Source organism: Notolabrus celidotus, chromosome 12, assembly GCF_009762535.1.
Source record: "Notolabrus celidotus isolate fNotCel1 chromosome 12, fNotCel1.pri, whole genome shotgun sequence".
Lineage (NCBI taxonomy): Eukaryota > Metazoa > Chordata > Actinopteri > Labriformes > Labridae > Notolabrus > Notolabrus celidotus.
In genome coordinates, this window is record NC_048283.1 from 12733443 (window position 1) to 12745152 (window position 11710).

The window sequence follows — 11710 nt, forward strand, 5'->3', positions numbered from 1 at the left end:
GTATAAAAACTGAGTTATCTGTTTTTGCAAATGAGCTCTTTAAATGTAAACTGAAATAAAATAAGAATGAGGCTAAACAAAAAACGAGCTGTAATAATAATGATGATAATAATAATAACAATAACAATAATAATAATAAGTAATCTAAATCACACTGATAATTTCTCATACTGTGTAGGTTTTTTAATAACCTGGTGCAGTTTTATCTGTACAATAACTTACCTCACTATCTATTCATCAGATAGTAGTGTACATAGTGTGTATATACAGTTGTGGCCATAAGTTTACATACCCTGGCAGAATTTGGGATTTTTTTTTTGGCAATTTATTTTGGCGAGAATATGAATGATAAGAGAAAAACTTATTTTTCACTCATGGTCAGTGGTTGGGTGAAACAAAATTTTTATCAGACAATTGTGTTTACTCTTTTCATATCATAAAGACAACAGAAACTACTCAAGAAACCATACATTCTGCCAGGGTATGTAAACTTAGGAGCACAACTATATCTGTAATATTTGCCCTATTTGTACATTGCTGTATTCCCCTGTCCCGTGTTGTAAGCTGCTGTAACAAAATAATTTCCCAATGGGTGATAAAATAAAGTATATCTTATCTTATCTTAAGTGTGTTTGCAAAATGTAATGGACTTAGCATCGTTGAAAAGAAAATGGCTTCTGTTTTAGTATTTTCAATGATTTTCAAAGGTCTGATACATCACTGACTGACACATGTCCCTTAGGATTTGTTTATAGTGGATGGTTGTGGTTTTTCTTCTTTATTATTTAAGTATATATCCTTAATGTCATGGTGTTTGAGTTTTCATGACTCAACATCATTTGAGGCTTTTTTGGATCTCTCGCTGAAAATATTCCACATTACAAAAAACTTTAACCATCACTAAAAGTAATATATACTAGGAGTCGATTAACCCTCCTGTTATGTTGCATTTTAAAGTTCAAAAATCGAAAGAAAAAAATGGTTATTATAAGTATAAGTATATAAGTTATATAAGTATTATTTCGCATTTCTAAAGTCACAGTGGATGAAAGGCTAGTGGTATTCAGAGGTTCCTTCCATCTCAGGCAATATATGCCTCCACACCAGCTAAATACAGCATAAAAACCTGCGCAGCATGTGACAGAACAGTTGTCTTGTGTTAATTTATCAACTTCACTACATAAAAAATAATAATAATTCAAAATGTAAAGTAAAAATAACAAAAACATTTTTTTCTTTTTCATTTCAATTGTGTAACATAATTAGCATTGTTGAAGATGAAAATTAAAATGCAAATGGTTTTTTTTTATAAAAAATTGTAAAATAAAATTTAAAAAAATCAATGTCATGTAATTGTATTTATATCTAGGGCTTTTCAATGTACATTTAAAAAAGTTTTAACATGAGTTTCTTAAAAAACGAGTGAGTTATCCTCATTGAATCATGATCTGTGAGGATTAAAGAACACTATTTCACTAAATATTGATTTAAATGGTAAGTAATAGAGTTAATAATGAGATTTTAAAATGTTCATTGGGATTTTTTTGGGGGGGGTCCTGACACTTTTGGATCATTAAATATTTTCCAAGTCTATGGAAGGGCATATTTAGCATATGTAGGGAATTTTTGAAAATTAAAAATCAAATGTAATTTTCTTTTTCAATTTAATTGTGTAACATAATTAGCATTGTTGAAGATGAAAATTAAAATGCAAATGTTTTTTTTATAAACAATTGTAAAATAAAATTTTAAAAAATCTATGTCATGTAATTTTATTTTTATTGAGGTCTTTTCAATGTACATTTAAAAAAGTTTTAAAATGAATTTCATAAAAAATGAGTGAGTTATCCTCATTGAACCATGCTCTTTGAGGATTAAAGAACACTAGTGCACTAAATATTGATTTAAATGGTTAGTAATGGAGTTAAAAATTATATTTAAAAAATGTTTATTGGAATTTTTTGGGGGGGTCCTTACACTTTTGGATCATTAAATATGCTCTGGGTCTATGGAAGGGCATATTTAGCATATGTAGGGCATTTTTTGAAATTGAAAAATCAAATGTAATTTTATTTTTCATTTAAATTGTTTATCATAATTAGCATTGTTGAAGATGAAAATTAAAATGCAAAAAGGATTATTAAATATTTATTTTATTTATGAGTCAAATAATGCTCACATATTTAGAAAATTAATAAGCATTTCTGTCAATGCAATTTAATTTTCCAAAAAAAATAAAATTATTTGAAGTTTGGTACATATATGCTTCAGTTCATTATGGTCAAGTTGACCCAGGAACATTATTACTGTCCCTAACATGAGGGTTAAAAAACTACAATGCCCATCATAGAACCAGAGTTCCTGACTGACAGGCTGTCTGTCCAATCACAGAAGCCGAAATCTCCGAGGCTACCGCATTGGGCGGGGACTGTTAGCACAAGAATGGAGGCGATCGGCGGGTAAACGTTTCATTACACGCTTTGAAATGTGATTTTCTTCGGATTTTTTTCAGTTTATAGATCTCCACACCACCGACGGTCACACGGGACAATGAAGAGGCACTGGCTGGTGTGAGCTTAAGGACTACACGAAGGGGTTGTCCAACGAGAGTAAATGAGAGGCGAGGAAAAAGAAGGGCCCGCCGTCGCAGCCGGAGAGCTTCGGGGAAAAGTGGGTAGCGCCGCCTGACGGACCGCCCGACGTACCGGGGAGCAACCGTCAGGAAACCGCGGTGCCGAAAAACAGGTCTGCAATATCGGAGGGAGCGCCGCCAACAGCTCTCCATACGCCATCACACACTGTAAATAAAGATATGAATCATGTTTGTGGGGGACCAGAGAATGATCTGTGAAGCACCTCTGGGTAGTGGTCGTGTTATAGCTGTAGCATTTGTATGGCTAACTGTGTTTCCTGTGGGTAGTTTACATTTTCTCAGTGAACACATGGTTTTCTTAATAGATCATATCAGGGTGCATGTAAATTAATATTCCTGTGGTAGTTTGAGAGACACACTGGAACCATGTTTCAATCACCTGCTGCATCTTTATATTCTTCTTTTACAGGTGGGATCCTTCACTGGGCTTCTGCATGAGTCTGCATTTATTAGACAGACGCTTAACCTTTAAAGCCTCACCTCTTCTCACACAACCCCTTTCCATGATACAGTTTACATAAGGCAACACACACACACACACACACACACACACACACACACATCTGGTACCATCATGGCTGAGCAACAGGAGGAGACTGAGGGTGTGTATGTGGAGCACCAGTATATGTGCAGCGAGTGCCATCAGCTCTTCAACACCCTCGAGGATGTGCTGATCCACCAGCAGATCCACACAGGACAGGAGGGAGAAGGGGAGGTAGGGGAGACCATGACCATCCACAGTGTCCATGACATGGGGCAAACCCAGCAGTACCAGTGTCTGGAGTGTGGGGCCTTCCTCGTGAACCCAGAGGAACTGCTGCAGCACCAGGAGATGCACATGAGGGAGGTGGGGATGGAGGTGGAACAGCAAGGTAAGACAGGGCTGTAAAATAAAAGTTGTTTGGATAAAGTGCAGTCACAATTCTGGAGGTCAGTGAATGGATTTGACTGATCCACAGAGCTGTGTGAAGTTTTGGAAGCAGAGGAGGCAGGGGCAGGGGCTGAGATGTCAGGACCGGTCCAGTATCAGTGTCTTGACTGCCTGGCTCTGTTTGACTCCCCGGACACCTGGCTGGAGCATCGGCGCACCCACAGCAGGAGCAGCACACACAGCAACACAACAACCATGGTGAGAGGACAAACACTGGATAGACATTCAGAATTTACCTTTAATAATAACTGTGAAATGCATTTGTTTAAAGTTTTAGAAAGCAGAATTAGTTTTCTAAATGAGCCATGTGCTTTAGTAAATTTGATCTGGTTTGTGTACATCTGTAAAGTTCTGTTGTGCTGCTGCAGCTTGACTCTAATTAAAGAAAGTAGTAGTTTAAATGTGTGTCACAGCCAAACAGAATACATCCAGTTTACAAAACATCTGATAATCACCTGACAGAAGGAGTTTCACCAATCATGTCATGTTACTTTTTATCTATTTAGCTGCTTTCTTAGCTGATGTATAAATACCATAGACTGTATAGATAATGGAGGTAGTATCCGGGACGTCACCCGTCTGTTCCTGAGTGCTGTTTTGAAGCCAATCGTTAGAGGCAGCCATATTGAAGGCAGCCATATTGGAAATTAACTCAACCAGGCTTCGGCTGTTTTCGAAAACCGCCTACTGTACTAGCAGTACGTACTGATTTGGCCAAAATTCAGTATGTAGTAAGTAGTATGTGAACAAGAGCAAAATCTGCAGTATGCCAAAACTCCCCGGCGGCTACTGATTGGGGAAAATTTCACAGTTTGTTTCCGAAACCACCTGCTACATACCACCAATGTAGTAGGCAGTAGGTATTGCCTACTACATACTGCGTTTGAATTTAGTCTGTAGTATGACAGTTCTGTTCGATCTGTGTTGCAGTACGCTGGGACAGACGTCACTAGATTTCCGGTTTCGGAAACCAGAAGTAAACAACGGCGAAGCCGATAGAGAAACTGCTTCTTTAGCATCCATTTCTGATTTAAAAAGTTAGGAAGTGGTTTATATGTAATTCAATAACCTTCACAGCACCCAAAAATGGATTTCCTCCCATAAAGATAGAAGGAAAAAGAAAAAGCAGAACGAGCGCTGTGCATTGTGGGAAACAGTTCGCGAGGCAGACTGGTCCGATGCATACTGAGAAATTTTCCCAAATCAGTAGACATCCGGGGAGTTTTGGCATACTGCAGATTTTGCTCTTGTTCACATACTAGTTACTACATACTCAATTTTGGCCAAATCAGTACGTACTGCTAGTATAGTAGGTGGTTTCGGAAACAGCCACAGTCTGCCTCGCGTACTGTTTCCCACAATGCACAGTGCTCGTTCTGCTTTTTCATTTCTCTTCGTTTTTTGACTGGGGGAACTCAGTTTTTAGGTGCTGTGAAAATTATTGAATTCCATATAAACCACCTCCTAACTTTTTAAATTATAAGTGATGCTAAAGAAACAGTTTCTCTATCAGCTTGGCCGTTGTTTATTTCTGCTTTTCGAAACTGGAAATCCAGTGACGTCTTGCCCAGCGTACTGCAACACAGATCGAACAGAACAGTCATACTACATACTAAATTCAAACGCAGTATGTAGTAGGCAATACCTACTGCTTACTACATTAGTAGGTAGTATGTAGCAGGTCGTTTTGAAAACAGCAATAGTGTGACCTAAAGAGGCGGAGTTTGAGCCTCCGAGCCAACAGCTATGTGTTCCCGTCCGGGAGTCACGTCAGTCATGTCCTTATTTGGGCAAAAATTTGTAATCTTAATATCTTCTGAACCGTCGCCTTAGAAAAAAATTCACCCCACGTACAGTGTGTGCCGATAGAGAAATGAGCTACGTAGAGCCAAGCCGTTGTTTGAACCAGGCTGTAAACATGTTTATTAATGCTGCAAAGATCGTCTTTTTTGAATTGGTGTGTATGTGGTTTCTGGTGTTTCTACAGCCAGCCTCAAGCGGATTCTCGATGTATTGTAGTTTATAACACTTCCACATGGGCTTCATAGTTTGAGACCGGAGGTTGCTGCTTGGTATGAATACATTAACTTGTCTTTTTTTTGTCTCTTGCAACAGGAGTATGTGCTGCAGCCTGATGGCACCATAACTCCTCTCAACAGTATGCAGAACTATGTGCTGAGTGAGCAGCAGGCTGGAGAGATCTTAGCGCAGGTACTTGGGACTGTAATAAGTGTACAACAGAGGAGCATATATCATTTCTTCATGAGGTGTTACAGTATTGCCATGTTTGTTTATTTATTTTAACATGTGTGGGTGTTTTCCAGGTACTTGCCCAGCAGCAGCAGCAGCAGCAGCAACAACAACAGAAGAAGCATCAGTCTGTTTCTAAACTTGCTGCAACCTCCCGTACCGCCCTCCTGCCTCCAGTGACAGCCACCCCTGGCTCAGCCACCATGCACCTGCAGATCCTCACAGCTCAGGCTCTGGCAGACAACTCCAGCACTCGCAGTCAGCGCCGCTCCAAGCTGCCCCCGCTCCTGCCTGCCGTGGCCCGAAGCTCCGTCGCAAAGCTGGGGAATCTGGAAAACAATGTCCAGAGAGTGGAGTTAAGGTTGGCCTCGGGTGTTCAGGGAGACAACCAGCAGCAGCATCAGCAAGCAGAAGTGGTAGTCATCCACCCTTACGAGTGCTCAGAGTGCTCCCTTCTCTTCCAGACCCCAGAGGACTTCCTCCAGCACCAGGGGGAGCACTTCCTGGGTCAGGATAAAGAGAGTGGAGAGCCAGGGGTCATGGGGAGCTTTGAGGAGGCACGCGGGAGGGAGGAGATGATTGAGAAGGTGGAGGACATTCGGGTCAGAGTAGTAGAGAAGAAAGCAGCAGTCTGGGCTAAACCCCAGCAGTGTGAGCTCTGCAACCGCACCTTCACGTCCGTCAACCGGCTCGCTGCTCACAAGCGTGTGCACGAGCAGGGAACGCATGAATGTCCAGAGTGTGGTAGAGTGTTCAAGAAGGCAACATCACTGCAGACACACATGCGCACACACTCTGGTGTAGCAAGGTACCTGTGTGTGGACTGTGGCAATGGCTTCACTACTGAGATGACTCTTATAATGCACAGGTAAGAAACATGGAGGCAAAAACAGCAGCGTGATAGCAGAGGATCAGCTGATGTGCACATCTGATTCTCTTTCATCCCTTCCTTCTTCTTTCTTGCAGGAAGTCTCACACTGCAGAGCCTCTTCACAAGTGTCAGTTCTGCAACAAGACCTTCACCAATATGACCAAGTACCTCTACCACCGCAGAACTCACCTCAACCGAGACTTATCGAGCATGTCTGCCTCGGCATCCATGGTAGGAACATACAAATACACATATTTCCAGGAGTCAGATATCAGCACTGTGATCTAGCCTCCTCGGGCAAGACAGCAAGCCCAGTCTCATATTCATAAGTGTATGAATAGGATGTGTACACTTTGTACAGCAGCCTCTGCCATAAGTGTATGAAGGTGTGTGATAGGGTGAATGTGACGAGTAGGAATGGGTACCTTTCACATTTGAACTGATACGGTACCGATATCCGGTTTAAAGGCAGATTATGAATGAATGTGTGTGACCTGTGTGCGTAATTAAGGTTGTACAGGGTCACTGTCTATTTAAGGTAGGAACCTTTGTTGTGTGGTCAGGTGTTCCGCCCGGATGGTAATACAGTTTTTGACCGCTCAAGCAGCATGGCGCTGCAGGAGTTATGCGTGTATGTTCGTCTGTGATATGTCATGTTTTGGACACTTTTTGAGCTCATGTCATGAAAATAAACGGACCAAGAGTTCAGCTGGCAAATATGACTTGGACTTTAATTCATCAAGCACGGTAACCCAAGCACGTCAGATAGGTATTCCAGGTGCAGCGCCTCAGTGGCTTAAAGCTTTGGCTTGGCCTTGCGGTGAGTGCGCGCGCCCGTCAGCTGCAGGCTCTGTTTGGCGCGCTCCCACACAGAGAGCAGAGATGTCCACACGATCAGTCTCGAACATTATTACAGGACGAAAGTATGGAAAATCGCCTACTCTTCCACTCCCTCACAGTCACAAGGACGTGTTTAGGTACCGAAACATGGTGCCGTTTGATTTTACGTGAATCAGCACTTGGTAGTACCGACGGAATTCGGTTGGTACCTATAAAAGATAAGATAAGATACTCCTTTATTCGTCCCACAACGGGGAAATTCATGGAGTTACAGCAGCAAACAAGAAGGTGTACAGTACAAGAATTTCAACAAGAATATATATAGAAAAGAAAAGTCCATCAGAGTCGACAGCTTGGCCATAATTCTCCTGTCAGCCACCACCTCCACAGGGTCCAGGACTGAGCTGGCCTTCTTCACCAGTTAGTTCAGTCTCGCTCTCCTGTATCCTGTCGGCCCACAGCAGGTTTGTGTTTGCTGTTAGCTCTTTTAGCATGATGCTACTCTCAAAGTACCGAATTCGGTACCCATCCCTAGACATGTGGTGTAAAAGCACTGTTGAGTAGTCCAAAAAAACCTGTACAGTTTAATTTGATCTACGTCTGTTTTCCCCACCAGAGCTCGGCTCCAAGAAGAGCATCTCTCTCTGCTCTCGCCATTCTGCAGAGAGCAAGAGAGAAGAGGAATTCCCGCGATGCCGAGGTTAACATCCACCTGCTGGCCCCTCTAACAGAGGACGAGATGGAAAGACTGGGGGAAGATCCAGGACAGATCTCTCATGCTAAAGAGGGAGGAGGTGAAGTGGAGGAGCGCAGGGAGGAAGACAACATGGAGGTGTCTGCTCAATCTGAAGTACACACTGAAGACTCTCTGCAGGTGGAGGATGCCACCAAATCTGGTACAGCTAAAGACTTTCTGCCCCCGGACAGCACAGGTGTCAGAGTTACTCCTAACTCGGCTGACTCTGCAGAAGCTGCCCCAACTGTGACATCGAACAAAGGGTCTTTTTCTTGCCGTTCATGCTCCAAAATCTTCCCCTCCCAGATTCAGCTGGTCCACCATCGGAGGAAGGCCCACGCCACAGAGCGCAGCTTTGTTTGTGGCATCTGTGGGAAGTCCTTTAAGAAGCAGATCCATGTACGAAACCACATCCGCACTCACACTGGCGAGCGGCCCTTCCAGTGTTCTGACTGCGGGAAAACCTTCTCCTTCCTGGCCAATCTGATGAGACACAACCTCATCCACTCTGGTGTGCGACCATACCGCTGTGACGTCTGCCACCGCTCCTTCTCTCAGTCCTCCAACCTTCATCAGCACACCCTGCTGCACTCCAACACCGCAGCACTGAGCTGCCCAGACTGCCCCGCCACCTTTCACTGGCCCACCAAGTTAGCAGCGCATCGCTACACCCAACACCCCGGATCCCCGGCCCCTTTCCCGTGTCCTCACTGTGAAGCTGGCTTCCTGACAAGAAAGCAGAGAGACAGCCACTGTTTGGAACAGCACCCAAAGCTGTTGCAGGCGGGTACAGGGGTACAGAGTGGAGGGGAGACAGGCAGCCAATCAGAGGCGGGAAAGGATGTGACCTCAGAGCCCTCCACCTCAACAGCAGAAGAGGCTGCATCAGGGGATTCAACTAGTCCCATGCGAGGTCTAGATTGCAGTATGTGTGGGAAGAAGCTGAATTCTCCCGCTAATCTGCGGCTACATAAACTGAGCCACTTCGCCGTAGGCCCAGGGCGACCGCGCGGCACTAACGGGAAGCGCCCCAAAGCCCACCAGTGCCCCGTCTGTGGCAAACTGTTTGTGTCTTCTTCAGGAGTAGCACTTCACCAGCGAGTCCACACTGGCGAGCGCCCCTTTCCCTGCCAAGTGTGCGGCAAGCGTTTCCGTCAGAACACACACTTGCGGGAGCACCTGCGCACACACTCGGGCGAGCGGCCTTTTCGCTGCGAAACGTGCGGCAAGGGTTTCATCCAGAGTATGCACCTGGCTGAACACCGCCGGACTCACACAGGAGAACGACCACACGTGTGTCCACTGTGCGGCAAAGCCTTCAAGACCTTCTCCAACCTGAGGAACCACAAGAAGACCCACGTCCGGCAGCAGAGGCTGGATCAGGAGGCAGCTGCTCAGGCTGCCATGGAGACCAGCTCTGCCGTGGCTGTGGTTAATGCTTCGGCGGTAGAACTGGCTAATGGTCAGCCTCAGGTGATCCAGATCCAAGCCTCAGATCTTCAGCAGGTCAGAATTGATCTTTAACTCATCATTAAAGAACTGATAATCAAGAGCATCAAACATCAAACCATGTTAGGTCAAAGTTTTGAGTCTAAACAGTTAAGGTGCAATTCGACCAAGAGTTCCGGGGTCCTTTAGCCCCCAGAACTACTTTCCCTGGAACTAAAAGGTTCCTGTGCCCCCAATGTTGCCTGCGTTTCGACCGCGGGCTGAAGTCCCAGGTAGATTGTGCAAATGAGGCCAGTGACTTATGGAGAAAAAAAATTATATTAAATCATATTTGGAAATCTTAATAAGAAACTAAACTAGTTTGCATTCCCAGGAACTCCCTCTTTGTTTCAACAACTGTGTAAACTCCACAAACACCGTTACGTTCAACCGAAAGTCCCAGGACCTTTGATAAGTACCAAGCAGGGGCTTTTCAGGGGGGAGATTATCTACCCCTGAACTAAATTTAGACCCTGGTTCCTCCAGTTGAAATGCACATAGTTCAGGGGTAAAGTCCCTAGTTCTGGTGTAAAGTTCCTGAAACGCCTTTAGTGAGAGGAGGACAAGAAATCAGCAACTGGTAGCTTGTCTGTGTAACTTCCTCTACTTTCAGTTGAAGTAATTCTGCACATTTCCCCCCTCAGGCTCAAGGCACTCCTACCATCATGTGTAACGAGTTTGGCGAGACCATAGCCATCATTGAGACCAGCGAGGGTGGAGCACTGCCCCTGGAGCAGGCCTTGGAGATCTATCACACAGCTTTGGAGAACGGCCTCGCCATGGACACCCTGGACAGTCTGCAGCTCCTCTGAGGAAGCTTACAACAAAACCTTTCTTCTGTTGCTGATTGGACGAGTTGGTGCAGGTCCAAACACTGCCTAAAACGAAGTGCTCAGTAATGATTTACTTGAACTGAAGAATTAACTATTGGTTGTAAGAAATTCACCAAACAAGACCAAAGTATGTCAGCAAAGCTCTTATAGGGATCAGTATTAAATGTAATGAAATAATGTTTTCTAAATTGGCTTCATTAGGAATAAGGACCATTGGTTGTGCCTCCGATCATATTTGTATGATTCATTTTATCATTTATATGAAGTAGATGTGATTTTTGTTCTCATGATTGAAGGCTCAGTCAGCTGTTGACATTCTGTTCTAAATATGTGAAATCAATAAATGCTTTTTTCAAGATGATCTACATCTGCAGCCCAAGGTCTCATTTAACACATCCTGTACTCTGAAGTTCACCAGGTACACTTAAGATGCTGCAGGGTTCCCACTCTTTTCCAGAGATCATTTTCCAGGACATTTCCAGGACATTTTCATTGATGATCAAGCTGGTATGACCGTCTAAATTTAGTTCCTAAATAGTCTAATATGTTCCTCTCAGTGGAAGTCTACATTGAAAGACATGTAGTCTATGGCTATCAATGAAATCAACTCTTACATACTTAAAAATTATGGCAAATTGATAATAGAATAATGCAACCACAGATGTACAGCACTTCACTTTATTAGTGCAACCAAGTAACAATAATGGGCAACTCTCATCTCAGCTTTCTCTTTTCTCAATAAATATAAAATAAGCTAAGAAAAAAACAAAAGAGGTGAGAAAATTGTCCAAGGACCCCCTCATAATTGTAACACAGATTAAGCACATTAGTGATGTGTCATGATCAAAAGCTGCGGCTCTGAGAGTCGATGCTTTATAGTGAATCAGAAGAGCCGGCTCACATCGAGAGAGAGCCGACTCCCAGTTTGTTCCTTTCTCTGCTTAGCTCTCTCAGTGCTCATCCCAGCTCTGCTCACAGCAGAACTTTGTTTTGATTGGTCAGCATGGCGGCCATGCGACAAATCACGTGAGGATATAGGATACAGGTGATGGAGGGGAGGCTGTGTATCCTGGCTTCATCTGTTCCTTCTGAGAGAGTCTTCTTGAAG

At 43.6% G+C, this 11710-nt stretch overlaps 1 protein-coding gene across 2 annotated transcripts; it reads left to right on the forward strand.

Moving 5' to 3' along the window:
• The first annotated feature begins 2401 nt into the window (after positions 1-2401).
• Positions 2402-10967, forward strand: znf526 (zinc finger protein 526). Of its 2 annotated transcripts, none has more exons than XM_034697201.1 (8): positions 2402-2800; positions 3063-3525; positions 3613-3782; positions 5700-5795; positions 5909-6702; positions 6801-6936; positions 8162-9787; positions 10414-10967. In XM_034697201.1, exons 2-8 carry the CDS (start codon positions 3228-3230, stop codon positions 10579-10581), a joined length of 3288 nt encoding a protein of 1095 aa, XP_034553092.1. In that variant the 5' UTR covers positions 2402-2800; positions 3063-3227; the 3' UTR covers positions 10582-10967. The 2 variants fall into 2 exon arrangements, with proteins under 2 accessions (XP_034553092.1, XP_034553093.1); XM_034697202.1 differs by having other exon boundaries at positions 2402-2745.
• Positions 10968-11710: the final 743 nt, after the last annotated feature.